This window comes from Sceloporus occidentalis, unplaced genomic scaffold (genome assembly GCF_023333645.1).
Source record: "Sceloporus occidentalis isolate IW3139 unplaced genomic scaffold, rSceOcc1.0.p SCAF_4, whole genome shotgun sequence".
Lineage (NCBI taxonomy): Eukaryota > Metazoa > Chordata > Lepidosauria > Squamata > Phrynosomatidae > Sceloporus > Sceloporus occidentalis.
In genome coordinates this window covers 8143680-8162704 of record NW_028316984.1, presented here as the reverse complement: position 1 = coordinate 8162704, position 19025 = coordinate 8143680, and the positions used below count along the sequence as shown (strand labels likewise).

Genomic DNA, 19025 nt, shown 5'->3' with positions numbered 1-19025 from the left:
GACAGACAGGGAATTCCGGTTTGTTTTAGAATTGCCATGTCTGGGAGAAAATAAAAATAGTGTTTTAACCATTTTTTCACTAGCTTCACTGCTGGGTCATTGCCCTATTACAAGCAATATTTGGAATTCCTTGTAGTTTCAAAAGTAGTTGATTGTATTGGTGGGGTCTGTGGTATTAAAATCATTCTAAAATCACTTGGGTACATGTGACAAATGTAATTGTTCTTTGGGATTTTGACCAATACCTGAACCCCTAGTACTTTTTTAAAGTATTGCCAGTTTGAAAGGTTCTTTGTTGAATATAACGCAAAACATTCACTTTAATGAATGGGCTCTGCATAATTATAATATATTTGTACTTCCTATTGCTATAATATACAATATATGCTATAATAATATATGCTATAATATATCAAAATGTGCTTCTTGGGGCCAGGGCAGCCATACCAGCTGCCCCTGCGGCCTCAATCCGATGCTTTTCCAGGCCATGGAGAAGCGGCAAAATGCTGCTTCCCCATGGCCTAGAAAAGGGGTGTCCTTGGGGCTTCATGCCCCTGGACACCCCGTGAGCCAAAGCCATGGGAGAAAGGGGCCACTCCATTTTGGAGCTTCTTCTAGTGCTGCAGCCAGTCCGCTGTAAGCGGCCTTGGGTGGCACGAAACATCACGTCCGTACCACACCATTTGGATGTGGCACATGCGTGACGTCATAATGGTAGCGCCCGTGTACACAGGGTGCCGCCATTATGCCACTGCTGGCACATACTAGGGTTAGGAAGCATGTACATGGTGCGCGCTCCCTAACCCTAATACTGGCGCTGGTACACCGCTTTTTGGTGGTCTGTACCGCGCCAAAATTTACCAAACACTTACGTTCCGTCTGTACCAAGCATGCTTAGCATCAAGTTCTAAACTAGCTTCAGTGAGAATTATTGTTATTGTTACTGTTATTTGTATCCCGCCTCCTTCCCAGGTTTGGAGCTCAAGGCAACTTACAGTTTAAAAGAGCTATACAGTTAAGTACATGCAAAAAGTGAACATTAAAACAGAATTAAACCAAAGAAATGATGCTGAAAAAATGAAATGTATTTAAAATACCTCATGGGCCTGCTTCAGTGCTTCTTATGTTAATTACTTTAAATTGTAAATTATTTTTATAAGCAAATAATAATAATAATATTTGATAATTCAGGGGAATGCTGTGAATGTACAGTATATCTTCATTTCAGTAAGAATTTTGGCACGGTTCCCCATGACCGGTTTTTAGACAAATTGAAAAAAAATGAGGGCTAGTTTCTCAGGCTACCTGATGTTGGGAATAGTATGTTCTTTCCCCCAATGTGCCATGGACTGGTGCCATATTTATATCTATTAGCTACAATTCTTTATTGCCTATACATTTTCCAGGGACCACCAGCAGATGCCTTCTATACCAGCACTGATCTGTGTACCAGCAACTTGAGCAGTAGTAGGCTGGACAGGACTAATATTGGATGGATTTTAAACTATTTGACAGACTGAACCCAAGGAGTGCTCATCAATATTTACTGTTCATCATGGAAAGAAGTTACTTGGGTACCTTAGGTTTCTGTCCTGGGCCCAGTATTGTTCAAAAACAATTGCAGTCAATGGGTATAAATATGGTACTGGTCACTGGCAAATTAGGAGAAAAAATGACCAGTTCCCCACATTAGATATCCTGAAAAACACTGCCCCAAATGGCAGAATCAACATTCAAAATGACCTTAACAGATTGGAGAGTTGGGTGAAAACTAAAAAAACAACTGACAGGGACAAATGTAAGGCAAAAAAAATTAAAATGCATTAATTGTGATGGGCTTGACATCAGTATGTGTGAAAAGGAGAAAGTGGTCTTAATAGACCCAAGCCAGACATGAATCAGCAGTGCAATATGATGGCCAAAAAGCCAATGCTGTTTTAGGCTGCATCAACAGAACTATAGTTCTAGATTGAGGGATGTTATGGTAACACTCTATTCTTCTTTGAGCATCATCTAGAACTCTGTCTAATTCTGGGCATCACAGTTCAAGAAGGATATTAACAAGCTGTAATGTGTCTAATGGAGGGTGACCTAGATAGTTGAATGTCTGGAAATCAAGCACGGTGAGGAACAACTTAGGGAATTGGGTATGTTTAGCTGGGAGAAAAGGAGATTGAGAAGTGGTATGATAGCCATCTTTAAATATGTAAAATTACATCTAAATATTAGTAGGACCCTCCTAGTAAGGGTTACTTGAGAATGGAATGGACTGCCTCAGAGAGTAGTGGACTATCCTTTATTAGAGTATTCAGGAGTACTTCAGCTATGTATTCCTGCATGACAGAGTTTTGGATTAGACTGCCCTTCGAATCCTTTCCAACTCTGCGATCTGAATGATTAAAAAGGAATTAAAAGTGAAGTAATCAGTGTCACAAAAACAAGCATGAAGCCAAGCTAGTTTGATCTAGTTTGAAGGCGGCTTCTGCCCATATTCACTGATTGTGTTCAGAATGCTGTGTGATCTGAAGCCTTGCTTTGTAAGGTTTTCCAGCTGTGAGGAGTCTCCTCTGTTCAGCTGAACATGTTTAGAAATCCCTTCCAGACCTTCCTGTTCAACAGGAAGGTCTTGCTAACTCACATAGGAACTTATTGTATCCCCTTATACAAATTAGAATTTCATGGTAAGGTATGAGTCCTGAGAAGGGGGCTTTTTTGTTTGTTTGTTCTAGATGGTGTTTGGAGAATATTTCTGAAATTACTGAGCTGATATAATCCAGCTCTATAGTTTTTAACAGGTGCCATAATGTAACAAAATTAAGAATACCGATTAAAAGGGAAAACCAGCATTGGTGTGAATTTCAGAACCGGGTAAAAAGAAAATGCTACTTCTCTTCTTTGAGCATGTTGTCTTCCAAGATGTAATAGATCCTACTCAGATTGCATCCTTATTTATTTCTCATTTTAAAATACCCATACCAAAGTAATGTTATTTTCCTCAAGTTCTCAACACTTCCATGGCTCAATGATAAAGTTTCATCAGCATCATTAACCCACAGAGTTCAAATGGTCCCTTTTGTTTCTCTTTGTCTTGCAGGTATCAAAGATTTGAAAAAGCATTTCTACTTGCTCTTGATATAGGTGCCCATGATTTGTTTATGGTAAGTTATTTCTGAAGAATTTTCAGTATATTACTTTGCTGCCATAGGATGGATTGAGTCAGTAATTTGCACTCCCAGTTGATTTTGTGAGTTTTCTCTGATGGGTCGGTATCAAGGGGTAATTTTATTGCTTGCAATCAACAGATTCTAGACTCAAGCAGTAAGAAGGAATGATCTACAATGGCCTTTCACAGCATCACATTAGCACATAATAATCAGCAGTTGCCATGGTAAATACGGTGGTGTAAGCGCTACTCAAAGTACAGGGCCCTGCACTGGCTGCCAGTCCCTGGCAAGTTTCCAGAAAAGAAACAACTGTAGCCAATGGGCACAAATATGGTTATCAGTCCCTTTCATACAGTCCCCAAACTCAGACAGTCAGAGGTGCCCTGGTGGAGCAATGGTTAAATGTCTGTGCTGCAGCACTCACTCACAAACCACAAGGTTGTCAGTCCGATACCAGCCAGGCACTCAGGGTCAACTCAGCCTAGCATCCTTCTGAGGTTGCTAAAATGAATACCCAGCTTGTTTGCGGCAATGAGCTTACACATTGTAGACCGCTTAGGGAGTGCTTGATAAGCGGTATAGAAATGTACTTACCATTGCTATTGCTGTCGCTATAATGGGCGCTCACATTATCTGGGCAACTCTGTTGAGGGCTGTAGTCTCCCCTCCAACTAAACAAAGGGTTAATAATGATGTTACATTTATTAGGACAGTGTCATGGAGGAGTCATGCGAGACAATTGCCAACAGGGTAACCACTTGGGCAGAGTGCACATCTTCAAAATGCTTCTCAAGAGAGGTTATAGAAAACTTGAGTTATCACTAGTGTGAGAGAGAGAAGACAAAGAGAGACAAAGGATTTAGGCTCCTGTCCCACCTAACGGAAGTTTGGTTGAGGCTGGACAAAGGAGTCCAAACTCCCCATTAACATCGACGATTCAGACTCCATTGATACCGTGAGAAGAATAAGACATGTCTAGATAGGTCCAGGTTGTCCAGTCGTGTACGACTGTAGGGAGCGGTGCCCATCTCTGTTCCTAAGCCGAAGAGCCAGCATTGTCAGAGACTACTGTGTGGGTCATGTTGCCAACATGATTGCACAGAATGTTGTTTACCTTACCACCGAAGTGGTACCTCTGTATCTACTTGTATTGGCATGCTTTCAGACTAGTGATGGGAGCTCACCCCATCACACAGCACCTGTGCTTCAAACTACCAACCTGCCATTCTTGCAATCAACAGAGTCAGCGTCTTAACCACTTGAGCCACCGTGTCCCATTAGGACATGACTAGATAACTGTATTTCTTTTAATGTCAGCTAAATGTGACCTAAACTGTTTGCATAAGTATTCTTAGTTAATGCCTGATGGGAATTGCCTTCATATAAAAGACACGTGTTGGCCAGTGTAGACTGCTTGCTTAAAATAAAGCTTTCCTTTAAAGATCTCATTTTCTCCACACTTTTCACATGCCATGCTCAGTGTGTGCATGTGCATGGATATAAGATTCTCATCTCTCATGAGGAAAGATGAAGGAAAGCCTCTGCATAGTCAGTGATTTAAAAAATAAATAAAAAGCAAGTCCCTCAGTAACTGTCCACTGAGTTACTGGGCTGAGTGGGTTAAAATCAGTAGATGGTGGCAGATGACCTCAAGGAGTCCCTCTCCTACTCAGGAGCAGGAAGGGGATCCCATTGCAGAACTACTGGTATAAAAGACCTCCAGTAGTATGGCTCTACAGTTTTTCCTTACTCGTAGTAGTGTGAGTGGTACTCTAACTAAAATTTGATCTTACGCCTCCCAGAAGGAGTCCCTGCCCTAATTCTTGAGCAATCCTACTCTACCATCGAGAGCTAGCATAGTGTAGGATTTGAATGTTGGACTATGACTCTGGAGACCAGGGTTCAAATCCCCACTCAACCATGTAAACCACTGGGTGACCTTGGGCAAGTCACATTCTCTCAGCCTCAGAAAGACAATGGCAAACCCTGTGGGGCTCAGAATAGGGTTGACATAAGTTGGAAACTACTTGACAGCATGCAACAACAACAGCCTACCATCATCAACACATTCAAATATGGATGATTTTATTTTATAACAGTTATTGTGGTTCCTTTGGGCCAATAAAGCACAGAATATATGTTCTCTGATGTGCTATATATACATAGCTAAGCAGGATCAAGCCTGATTAGTTCTCAGATGGGGGGCTACCAAGAAAAACAAGGTTCATTAGGTTATATGTCAGAGGAAGGCAATGACAAACCACTTCTGAATACTCCTTGCCTAATGAAATTATGATATTCATGGGGTTACCATAAGTCAACAGGTAATTTGAAGTCAGTGAAGATATAAAGTGCCTGGTAGCACTTGATCTTTTGGGTATATCTAGACAACTAACATAATTACTGATTTGATAATTGATTAACTTTTATGGCTTCCTCTTAAAGAATCCTACAGTTTATTTTTTGATTATGGTGCTGTTGGAGATCTCTTATAGAGTTTTTTCTCTTAGCATTCCCTGGAAAACGGGAATCTGATGAATCAGTTAAGTCCATGGAATATACAAGACCTACGAGTGTCTCGTTCAGCAAGAACACATTATTTTTGTCTTGAAGTCTGCTAATACAAACTTGATCAGCAGCTGTCTATTGGAATCCCTTTCAATGTGTAGCCTGACATAGTTTGGGGATTGAGCATGCCCTGGTTGTTTTGGTGGATAACCTTGTTTGGAGGATGGATAGAGCCAGGAATAATCAAGTTGATTCTCCTTGGATCTCTCGGTAGTATTTGATATGCTCTATGCACTCATGTATAAGTCTAGAAATTTTAGTTAAAAAAATGGACCCAAAAAACCTGGGCCAACGAATCTATGGGTCAATGTAAGTATTGTACCTTATATCATATCAAAAAAGGAAATGCCCCCTTCTCTGAGTGGGAAAAGGCAAGAACTTAGTCTGGGAAAGCAAAAAAGAAGTAGTGACCCCTGCTACTCTGTCCAACATGGTGTCACTTCTAGCCTTTTTGAGTGCCTGGTTGGGAAAATCATAGTTGTAGCAGGTTTTTGGCACTTTTCCTCAAAAAGACTCCAAGAGAATAAAGGGGGTTGATGCTTCTTTTAGGTTCTCCTGGAGCAGAGTAAGCTTTCACCACTCTACTCAGAAAAGGGAATAGCTTTTTTGATAAGAGTTAATACTGCACCTTACCATTTGTCTTTACATCCTTTTTGACATGTGCACATTTTCTTAGCCTCACCCAAGCCTGGTCAACTCCCCCACACATTGCACAGCCACTATTTACCATAGGTCCCTCCTCATCTATCCAGTCTTTAGGGTGTGCAAAATCTTTATACCTTCCAGAATTTAGTAAGTTCTTTGGCATCATCTTTCTTTGCTTAGTCCCTTAGTCTTTGCCCCTAGGTTTTATCTTTGACTTTTCCATGGGTCATATCAAAATTCATAATTTTGCCCCCCAAACCTGCCCTTGACTTATACAAAAGGTTAACGTTTACCCGAGTATGTACAGTAGTCAACTACTACATTCTTCTCAAAAGCTTTTCCCAGCTATGTGTAGCAGGCACTATTTTGTATGGATCTACCCTTTCACAAGGGGTAAGTAAAAGCTGCTGCTATGAGACTGGTGCTCCACCTTTGGCTTTTGGTCGCATCTATTCATGTCATCCAGATAGAATGCTCTAATGTGCTATATATCAGGAAACAATTGAAAAAAGGAAACATAATGGAACTGCCACTGTTAAGCTGTTTGGAGCTGACTTTTTCAAAGTTTATTGGCTCTCACTTGGTTCTTAGTCCAATATAGAGTAACTGATTTGAGCCCAGTACAGAGAGATTGAAATAGTTTGGGACCATATGCCAAGGGTCTTTATCTCCCATATGAACCTACCTGTATATACTGTTTATCTTGCTGCTGTCTGAAGTACAGTGCTTGGTTTTGTCAATTACAGTGTTCTTCATAATGTCAGTTGGTCCACAGGTGTTTGTGGCTTGCTTGACTCCCTCAGTGTTGAGGTTCACAGTATTGAAATGATTATGAAGCTAAGAGATTTCTTTTCTTTTAGTAATTCCATTTTGATGTAGTTTCTACTCTGGATTGATAGTGTTGTATTTTAATGTTCTATTATTGATTTTATTTGTTATTATGAGACATTTGTGGCTTCTGTTGAATGGAAAAACTAGGTACAAATATTTGAGGTGAATAAATTGCAGCTTCTTTGAGGTCCTGAATAGTTTTGCAAAATATTTTCAGGAGCCTACTTGACAGGCTTTGAATCAACTAGCCTCAAGCTGAAGAAGATAATGGGGTCATTTTTGGAGGGTTCATGTTTATAAACTCAGATTTTTTTAAAGTGACACAATTAATATGCCTCAGAGGCTAAGAGCTATAATCCCTAGGTAGCAAGGCAAAATGCATCCAGTGGCAAGGTAGGGTAGGTTAAAGCCTACAGAAGAAAAAGCATTCAGGTTTGGGAAACTATCCATGTTTGTTACAGCCAGTCAAAGAGAGGAGTCTAGCACTCAGTTTGGCATAATATAGAGATGGTTTTTATTAAGTTCCTAGCCAGTGAAAAGGTTGGACCGGAAAGCATTCAGATCATGAGAGGAAAATATTGTATAATTTTAGTGCTTTCTGTTTTCTATTTATTATTTATTTATTTTAAATGCTAATATAGCATTTCTTGTTGCCAGAATTCCAAGGTGATGTATGAAATTCGTTAAAATAACAAAATAGACAGTTAAATAAAAAAGTCTCAACAAATTAGATGTTAAAAGGGGCAATTCTAGTCAGATACATTATTAACAGCTGCCAAAACTTGACCAGTATTGGCTTCTGTAGTACTACAGGGGAACAAATTTCAAAGGCAGTGTGCCACAACAAAAAATGCTTTTCCCCAGCTACTGCCAGATGAACCTGTGCCAACAAGGGCCCTTGGTCTATAAACCTCAGTGAACAAGCAGTAATACAGGAGAAGGCACTTTCTCCAGCAGTCTGGTCCCAAATTGTTAGGACTTTTATATGTTAATAACATCACCTGGCTCTACAATACTGGCAGCCAATGCAACGTTTTTGGACAGATGCAACATAAAATAGGCTGTCCCATACAATCTAATTCCCAGGTTCTGCAGTACGTGCAGTTTTCAGAGCAATCTCAAGAGAAAATGAAATGCATTGTGCGCCCAGCAGTTATTGTTGTGTGCCTTCAATTCATTTCTGGCTTAGGGCGACCCGAAGGTGAACCTATCATGGGGTTTTCTTGGCAAAATTTCTTCAGAGGAGGTTTGCCATTGCCTTTCCCTGAGTCTAAGAGCATATAAGCAGTACTTGAGAGGAAAAGTACTACCAGCTGACATACAGTCACCCAATTCAACTCTCTGTAACAGTTGTACAGAATAGGAACTAATCCATTTTCCTAGTCATTTTTTTTTCAGGGCATCCGAGTAGATATAGTCACTCAGTAGAACTGAAAGCCTTAAGAGCAGTTAAGGAAAGAAATGAATGTGACTGTGACTGCTGCCACGATGGCTCACATTTAGTACTCTGTCTTACATTTGCTGATCGAGCATCGAGTCCATTTTGTCTACTGAGAAATGGCCTGCTTTAAAGTTGTTGCTGCGTTTTGCCACAATGGCAGATAGAATTTCAAGATCTTGGTTGAGTGGCACTACAGTCCTCAGCTGGTGATTCTCACTAACTGTTTTTGGAATTGGAGCCCTGCATGCTCTGTTCCTGTTGAAAGAAACAGCAACTTTGGACTCCTCCTTGCAACTCCGTTGTCTACTAGGACTCAATCAGTTATATGTTGTTTGCTTCCTTAGCTCTATTGAGCCTTTTGAATTGCCTCGCCCCATGTTGGAAAAATTGACTTGCTTCTGGGCCCTGAATTTCACATGTGTCCACAGCTTTGAAATAGGTGTTCTAAGAGCTGGTCGACAAATGTTTCACTCCTTGACTCAGAATGGCTAATATTTAAGGATAAACAAGGAAGAACTTAAGATTTAGTAACTGCTTGCTAAGCTTTCTGAAGTATGTAGCAATATAAGCTGTCAGCTGCCTACATACCCTATCATTTCCATGTAGACACTGAAGTCCCCCAGAACTACTATCCTGGGCTTCTTGAATATCACCTCCAACAGCTCAGTCAGGGAAGGAGGGTAGGCCACCAATACAGCTGGACCTCGGTATCTGTGGGGTATCAGTTCCGGACCTCCCCCCCCCCCCCGATATGGATACCAAAAAATGTGGGACCTCAAGTCCCATTGTCCCTAATGGCAGCACGACATGCACATGCCTGGTGGTGTGACTACATGCTCAAACCACCATTAGGGACAATGGGGTTTGCTGTTTGCGGATGCTTAAATCCACAGATGGCAAGCCTGCAGATAACAAGGCCCCGTTGTACATTGCAAAATCTGTCTCTTGGCCCAACATTAGGTGACAACTTCCATAATCTATGCCAGAATGACAGGGTCTCTTGGAGATGGAGAAGGTATCCCTTATGGACTCTGAGGAGTTCCCTGATTCACAAGCTCTCTAGCCTGAGCTGGTACTGCCATGTTGATGACCCCATCCAAGTCAACTATTCAAGTCATTTAATATATGCCAGATTGCCTCTTCTCATCAGTGATCAAATCATGTGTGAAGAAGGTCATTTTGTACCAACCTGGCATTCAGTGTCAAGCATGAGCAATGGGAGAAGGACCAAATTGAGGGGACAGTCAGCATCCAAGGCTTCCATCTTTGAATAAAGACTATAGATTCTATATCCGTGAGAGGCATCAAGAATTCTAAAAGTAGCCCTTTCTTTAACAGATTTTTTTTAAAAAAAAATATATGTTCTGGCATATAATTTAAATTTATGAAGCCAGCATAAACTATTCATCACATTTCATATTTTAGATTTATCTGCCTGAAGCCAAATGTCAAAATAGGAAGAAAATATTAGCACTCTTACCTCCATCCTATACTATTTGCAACAGGAGCAAGATAAACCATTTCTTACAATCTTCAATATGCAAACTCCATAGGAAGCTCTTTTCTTATAAGATCTTGCAGCACAATAGGGCAGTGAGACCCAGTGGGTAAAGGCATTTGTGCATTCCCAGTCTCCCAGCACATTGTTTTCGATCTGCAGGCAATTTCATGTTTTTAAAAGAAAAACAATAGGGGGAAACCCTTTTGAGAGTCACGTATGCTCAACTCTTTTGCATAATGAAGACATTCTGTTTAAATTAAGCTTTGACACTAGAAGCTAATATCATTTATCCTATTAAGCTACTTGCCCTGCTAGTTTGATCTTCATATTTAAATTATATGTTAAATTGTACAATTACATTCTTCTTTTATAGGTTATGAAAATTCCTTTCTAATTATACAAAAAGAAATTGCATGAACCTTTTAATGCTTTTCAATGTACAGCTCTAATCATCTAGCTTACTCTATCTAATTAGAAAGATGTGTCTGCTGTGATAAACTTTCCTAACTAAGCAGGCTTCAAAAGAACATATTGAAAATGCTGTACTTCTGAGGAAGTAATTATATATGTTGTATTTATTTATATGTAAATGTCCTTGCTCTCCTCTTTATACTTTCTAAAAATTCAGCTTTCTCCTTCTCTATTGCTATAGAAGTCTCTTCTTTCTACATTTAGAAGCTAAAGATATGTGGAACTGATGGTAAAATCTTGTAGTGTTTATTCAGAAGTGAATCTCATTGATTGAGTCCTACAGAAATAGTCATAGGGCTGGAGCCTAATTCTCCAAAATGCAAAGGACTTAGATTTGAAGTGTTGAGTGGTACAGTTTCAAAATTCTCAAGTACTTTACTAGTTATTGAAACAGCTGTATCTTATCTGAGCTACATCTCTTTCAAACATGACTTCCCCCTCTATCTGCTGCTAAACCCTTCAGGCCATGCTCCTGCCATCTGTTTACTTTATTACAATAACAGCCTCTTCTTTTCTTTTTGTAATATCTTCCCACTGTGTACAACCTCACTCTTTAGTCTTGTTGGTGTCTCACTCAGCTTCAGGCTCCTGCCTCCAACTTCTAAAGCTTTCCTGGTTCTTTCTTTTCTTTCACCCTTCTCCTTCGGCATAAATTCCCTTGATGTTGCCATTTGGGCTTCTTTCTCCTTGCTATCTTTTACGAAACTGTGTTCTGTACCTGGACTGTATATTCAAAAAGCCAATGAGGATTCTTGCTTCATATTCTAGATGAAGTCAAGGACCAAATAGATCTAAAAAGGAGAAGATGGTCTCTCAGCCATAGAAATACCAATCTGACAAAGCTTGGAATTGACTTCTGGTTCTGCAGCTCCACCTCAAAGGCAGAAACAAGCAGCTTATAGCAAAAAGTTACATTTTTTTAAAGTTTTCTGATTTTGGATTTCCAGATTAAAGAAACCTGTATTTCTAATGACCATACTCTTAGATGTATTCAGTGTCACTTCTCATACAAGCAACTGACTGGAAAAAAATCGCTGGTGTACTAGTTATTGTATCTAGGTTGAGCATCCATTATGTAAAATGCTTGAGATGAGAAGTGTTCCATATTTTGAATTTTATCAGAATTGAAATATTTGCATGTACAGAATGAGATATCTTGGAGATAGGACCCAAATCTAAACATGAAATTTATTTGTGTTTCATATACACCTTATACACATATCCTGAAGGTAATGTTATACAATATTTTTAATATGTTTGTGTGTGTAATAAAGTTTGTATACACTGAAGCATCAGAAAGCAAAAGTGTCACTATTTCGGCCACCCATGAAAAAAGTTTTAAGCATTTCAGATGTCGGATATTTTGATAAGGATATGCAACCACCCCGTGTGTGTGTGTTTGTACCATGTTACTAAAAAGTTATACTAACCTCTTAATGTGTTCATGCAGTTGAGGATTGTGTCCTTCAATATAATATTATAATAACAATCATATAATTCTCTGAAAAATATCACGTCAGATATAAATAAGACAATGGCTATTAATTCCTTTGAAGTTCAAATACCACAGGAAAGGACATATCATGATAAATGCCACCTACTTTTATTGAGTAGCAACTAATCCTATGTACGACAGCAAGGATCAAGCAATATTAAAGTTGTTGGTTTAAATCCTTTTGTAGTGTGTTGCAGCTTTCAACTGCTGACAATTCAAAAGGGCACCCACTCTACTTCTAGGGGGAGGGCAGACCCAAAGAACAGACACTTTAATAAAAGTGTCAAATCTTTAGTGTTGTAAAGTAACAGTAAAGAAGAAGAAAATTCTGAACAGTACATGGAATTTTGCCCAGAAATATGTCATAAAGATAGTTGTACATCAGGTGCCTGTCAGATGCTGTGAAAATATTGAGATGATTTAAGTTGACAAAAACAGATTATTAAAAACAACAATATACAAATCAGAATACTAGGAGATTTCACTATTTTCCATGTTACCAATTGCTTGACATGCTATATTTTTTATTTGTCTTATTTCATATACAAAATTACACACATATTTTACAATAAAATACTCATTTCGTAATATAATTTAGTAACATGCTCAAAAGTCTCTTTTTTCAAAGCGCTTTGTACATTTATGAAAACACTCAAACACATATTTAACTTTTAGAGGCAGAAAATCCTTAGTTAATATAAGCTATATAACTGCAGGGGAATTATTAGCAGTAGTGTCACTGGAGGAGTGCTGGCTGCACCAGGTGACACCCAGTTGGCCTCCTGCACTGGCAGGTGCTCCTTAGGGACTGTACGGGTGCTTTTCAGGCCTGTGTGGGCACCCCTTGGCCCCAGGTGCCCGTGTGGGTGTGCTTTTGGCCTTCACGGCTGCTCACATGTTTCCCCCCGCCACACCCAGAAGTCCTGTTCCAGAAGTCCCGTCCACAGAGGTCCCACCCCCCCCCCCCCACTGGATGACACCCATTGCAATATTGCTACTGGTTATTAGTGCTTCAGTTTGTGTTTCAGAAAAGATAAATATATATTTATTTCAAAGTAGTTTTGTGACTTGCAAATATTATATAAAATTTAATTATTAGTGGTCTAAATCCATAATTAGACACACATGTAGCTGATGTGTGTCAACTAGAGTACACCCATTGATTCAGTAGGATTTTGCAGTTGTTTGTTGTTAACTGCACGTTAACCCATGGCGATCCTGTGCATAAGACACCTCCAAGACTCCCTATCCTCAACTGTTCTGCTTAGATCCTGCAAATTCAACCCCATGACTGCTATGATTAAGTCCAGCTATCTGGCATGTGGTCTTCCTCTCTTTTTTTCCACTTTCTACCTTTCCTAACATGGGTGTCTTTTCTAATGAGTCATCCTTTCTCATGATGTGGCCAAAGTATGACAGGGTCACTTTCATCCTCTTAGCTTCCAGGGAGAGTTCAGGCTTGATCTCTACTAGGACCTATTTGTTTCTCTTTTTCACTATCCGTGATATCCTCAACACTCTTCTCCAGCACCACATCTCAGACAAGTTGATTTTCTTCTTATCCGCTTTCTTCACTGTCCAGTTTTCACTTCTGTACATAGTGATGAAGAATAAAATGGCTTGGATAATTCTAACTTTAGTGTTCAATTGAATACACTTTAGGATTTTGTGTAGTTCTTTCAGCTGCTCTTCCCATTCCTAGTCATCTTCTTTGGATTTGTTGGATTTATGTTAACTTTTTTCTGTAATGCTATGCAGCTTAAATGGAATCGCACTCCTTTTGAAAGATGAGAACAGCAGTTTTGGGAGTGCTCTTAGATATTGCGCCTAGAAACCATATGGCTACCATAGTTGGAAGTGCCTTTGCTGAGCTTTGATTGGTATACCAACTGTGAATCTATTTAGGGAAAACATCTTTAGCCACAGATTACTAATTAGATTTGCCCTGTTGCAGAATGTGATGGCCAGGCTGTTGACTGATAAATCTTTAAAGACCACCATATCACCAGTCTTTTACCAACTGTACTAGCTTCCATTTTTCTTCCATGTTCAAATCAAGATGCTATTTTTATTTATAAATATCTGGGAGGGGAAGCAGAGTATCTGAAAGTGTGTTGTCATGTCAGTGAAGGCTTTGTTATCCCACCAAATAGACAAGATGTAGGCTACACAAGACAGGGCTTTTTCTTTACAATACTTTAATTATGGAGCTCCCTCCCAAGGGAAGTCAGTTTGTCTCCATCCTTACTGAGCTGCTGGCAGGCACCAATGCTGTCCTGCACAGCCTTTGGTTTTTAATACCAGTTTTGGAGTTGGCTTTTCAGTTGTATTGCATTTTAAAACTGTTTACAGAGCCATTTAATTTTATGTTTCAGATTTTTTTTTCCTCCTCAATGAGAAGCTCTGGCAGGCTGAGAAGTTATTTAATTCACACTGTGAATTAATTAATTAATCAAAGCACCCAATAATTGATTCAGTGCATCTATGCTAGTTGGAGTAACAAGTGAATATAGGCATATTTATATACTATATTTATACTTCAGTTTTCTCTTATTCTTAACGAAAGTATCATTCAAAAATACTAATGAATCAAGTCATAGTATATTAAGCTTCTGCATTAATTCCTGAGTGAATATTGCATTGTAACTTTTATTATATTGTAGCTTGTGTAGCTGTGAACGTCATTTACAGTCAGCCCGCAGTATCTGTGGGGGATTTGCAAATACCAAGGGCTGACTGTACTGATATGGGAACAGATGACTAATATTTCCATCATTAGTATTTTATTGTAGAATCACTGTGTAGTGGCATTTCTTGCTATGTGCCTTCCAGTCATTTCTGACTTACGTCAACCCTAAGGCAAACCTATCACACTGTTCTCTTGGGCTAAAAATAGGTGACTCACCCAATGTCATCCAGTGAGTTTCCATGGCCAAGTGAGAAATTGAACTCTGATCTCTAGAGTCTTTGGAGATTACCACATGAGGGTGCTTTTGCACTGTAATCGTGCAATTTCTTTAGTGGGATTACAATGAAAGCAACAGCATTATTAATGCATTTATTTCTACATTACCTTTCAATAGCACAACGGTCCTTAAATGTTTCTGGTCTCTGTTTTTCGTACAACACACATGACCTCAGCCTCCACTCCCTTTGATCCTGCTTTGCACTTGCATCAACCTTGGGGTTGACATTTGGGAACCTTCAGCCTGGCAAAAGGCCACTTGGACAGCAACAAGAGCTAGAGCAGCACCCTCCTATTGGGTATGCATACCAGGGCTCACTGGCATTGATACTGCTTCCCGCAGCATCCTGATTTTATTCAACTTCCATAATCAGGACAGGAGAGGCTTACACATTCTCATTTTATAATTTTTACCATAAAAACATGTTATGCTTTTCTACAACAAAATGCTATTTATTCCCAGATAGATTTGTTTACTGTCAGAGCAGCAGAAAGAAACTCCATTTTATTTCTTTAGTCGTGATGGTATCATGATTGAAATGAGTTTAAAATGTGAACTTTCAGATAATCAGAGTCTTTATCAGACTTGACAAGATGTGAACTATCTAGTTAGTTGATTTACTGTAACTTATCAAGAATGTAGAGGTGCTTGTATAGAATAGAACCATGGGAAGATAAATGCTTACTTGTATGCTTCACAGCTGAAGAAATACATATTGCCATCTAATGGCATGGCCCTATGGAACCACTGAGTTCAGATTTTAAAATTACGTAGCTGCACCCTGACTTAAACTAACAGTACTGTATAAACCTTTATCCTTTTAAGAACTTGCTCAGGGCTCCTTTCTGACAATCTTATTACACTATGGACAGAGGAAGTACAATATTTATGGCAAATTCTTATTACTTTGCCCCAAGGCATACATTCTTCTAAAACCACACCTGGTTTAATCTCACAAGGAGTACTAGGCCTATACAGACTGCTAGAATTCTGAACTGTATGTGTTCATGTTCCACTTTTTTCCTTATGCCGCCTAAGGTTGTTTCTGTGCCCTAATCCTGTATGTGGTTTTAGGTTTTACCATTTAAGGATAATATTTATATAATAATTCTTGAAAGAAGAAGAGTGCTTACTGCTATGTCCCTTTATCTTTACCCTTACATTACTGATTTATTACTTCCTAGAAGAATAAAAACAAGTTTTACAAGTTTATTTACAAGTTATGACTGCATACACTTGAGTAAGGATTAGTTAGTATAATTAATAGTGAAAACACTGCAGAATACCTATAAATCTTTTTGTGAACACTTGCTCTGTTTGCAACATCAATTGTGACATTCTGAAATATAGTAAAAATGTTTGGACCGCTTGTCTTACAAATGCTGTGTTGGTAGCAATTAAAATAGATCAGGGATTTTTCTTGGCAAATACAATCAAAAAAGCTGCAGCAAACAAATTAAATATAGATGATTAAAAAATGGCTGTAATTTCATCTAGAAACAGGGGCAATTCCAAAGAGTAACGCTAGAGAAGTTCAAATGTTGGGCCACAAAAGATAGCAGTTCAGTTAGCACAGGGATAGGCAGCTACCAGGGGCTGAGGAATTGCAATGGATTCTTGAAAGAACACATATCTCTGTGGCATAAAACTCAGGACAAACACACACAGACCGGAGAGGACAATTTTACTACATTTTGGGAGGCAGCTGGATTTCTTTTAAAAGCCCAGGGAGAACTTTGACAAGAAAATTGAGTTTTATTTTATTTTGCTCTTAAATAAAAGCGTCCCTTGGCTTAAAGCAGCTGAGAAGTTCCAAACTGTGTAAGAATTGCCCTGCATGTGCCCTAGGAGTGGGTGGAAATGGTCAGTTCACAGGGCTACACATTCCCCATCCTTACATCAGCATGATAAATAAATGGACACCACATATTCATATATTTGCCCTTTTTAGTGCCTTTACTCACTTTTAGTTTTCATGTGAGCTTCTGAGAGAGAGCAGTGGACCCTCTCTTTTCCAATCAGCTTGCTAATGTCAGCCCTGTGTTTTCACATGGTGAAACTCATCTTGATAGTCCACAGCCAGTAATAAAGCTACACAGTATTGATGGGAAATATTTTCATTTTTTCGAGTAAATACAGAAAGCAGCAAGAGCACTTTACAGTATCCTATGTGCTGCCCCATTATGACTAAATATTATGAGGGCAAATATGTGTACACTTTGAAGATACAGAAAGGTAAACATTTCTATGGCCTGTTACAGACTGCCAAAATAAAGCTGCTTCGAGTCTCTTTGGAGGTATGCTATTTAAATGATGCATGCATCCTAAGAATCCAGAAGCTGCACCAAAGCTGCACTCCAGTACTTAGGAATGGCGTGTGGCTTTGGTGCGACCTCTGGACTCTTAGGACCCATGCATCATTTAAATAGCATACCTCCAAAGAGACCCGAAGCAGCTTTATTTTGGCAGTCTGTAACAGGCCCAAAATTTCATAGAAAGAACTGGAACTTCGGAATAAGAATGCACAAAAACAAAGAAATAATTCAGTGTCTCATACAACTTATACATATTGCATTGTCTTATATACAGCTGTTGTTTTTTTTTAAATGATTCAGTGGGTTGGAGTCATGGTTTTTAGTTCACTGGCAAGTGCTGTTCAGACCAATATGCCCCTCCCCAACTGGTGGAAGAAGAGGATATCATTTTTACCAATTCACCCCTTCTTGTGTAGCCCTCAGTGTCATTACCCCACTATTCTGAAGAGTCCCCAGAGAAGAGTTTAGGGAGAGATAAGCTGTGTAAACACTACTGCTTGCCCTATGAATAGAAGGAGCTGAAAGAGAATGTATGCTGGATTCAAATCAATTCCTAAACTGAAACATCAGAAACGAGCCTGATTCTGTGCCCTATGATGACAGAGCACATGCTTCTTTCTAAGAAAGAAGTGCCATGCTTTCCCCCCATCTTACAAAGTTTACATGTCAAAGCCCTCAGTTCTGATTAATACTTGCATGAGAGACCACCAACAGATACCAGGTGCTGTAGGCTATATTTCAGAAGTAGGAAGTGGCAAACCCACCTCTGAATTCCTTGTATAAGAAAACCCTAAGAGATTCATGAAATCACCATAAATTAACAGGTGACTTGAAGGCACAGAGAGAGAGAATTTCAATCCAAACAGAAAGCAAGATCCAAAAGCACACATGCTAACACAATTTAAAGGGTAGTAACTTCCATTCAGAGAGACAATCTAATATTTCTCCCTTTAGACACTGCTTTCCTTGCTTAGACACACATTTTAATCAAAATCTGGATGATTTTATCTGCAGAGAAACCAGAAATTTTCTCACAGCAGGAGGGACTTGCATCAGCAGCCAAGTGGAGACAGTCTGGATTAACCAGACTACCTACCACCTGGAACAAATCCACTGATTGAGGCTTCACAGATAACACATTGGAAGCAAAAGGAATATTTCCTTGTTCTTTTCTTCTTTTACCATGCACACATAGTAATGACCTAAAATATAATTCAGATAACTTGACTTAGTAGAACAGAATAAATAGATTTCTCTCTTTCTAACCTCTGTTGCCATTTGTCTTCAGGTCACAGGCAAAATGGAAATTCAAGGAGTAAGCCACTTGATATTTAAAGACATAAGGCCAAGGCCAACAGAAAAGAAACACACATTCTCATGTAACATAGCAGCACCATTTGGATTTAGGACATGTCTGCGTATTTGAAAATGTCCATATTCTTTTCAGCAATAAAATACGTATTGTTTGTACTTCCTTCATCAAGGAAAACAAATCTTTCTCCTCACTGTTTTGTTCTGAGATGGAGAAAAGAAATGGGAATAGTTTTTTCTGTACAGTTGCCCCTCATTTCTCACAGACTTGAGAACTGCATTCTTGATTATTCATGGAGGGGTGACCTCCATTATTT

At 39.2% G+C, this 19025-nt stretch overlaps 1 protein-coding gene across 4 annotated transcripts in view; it reads left to right on the top strand.

Annotated features, from left to right (window-relative positions):
• The window catches only part of LOC149313475 (WD repeat-containing and planar cell polarity effector protein fritz homolog), a 209446-nt gene that overhangs the window by 130745 nt on the left and 59676 nt on the right, over positions 1-19025 (top strand). For all 4 annotated transcript variants that reach the window (XM_089519160.1, XM_089519159.1, XM_089519162.1 and 1 more), the window contains one exon: positions 3095-3158. In XM_089519160.1, the coding sequence (XP_089375286.1) occupies positions 3095-3158 (64 nt within the window). The remainder of the gene's footprint in view (positions 1-3094; positions 3159-19025) is intronic.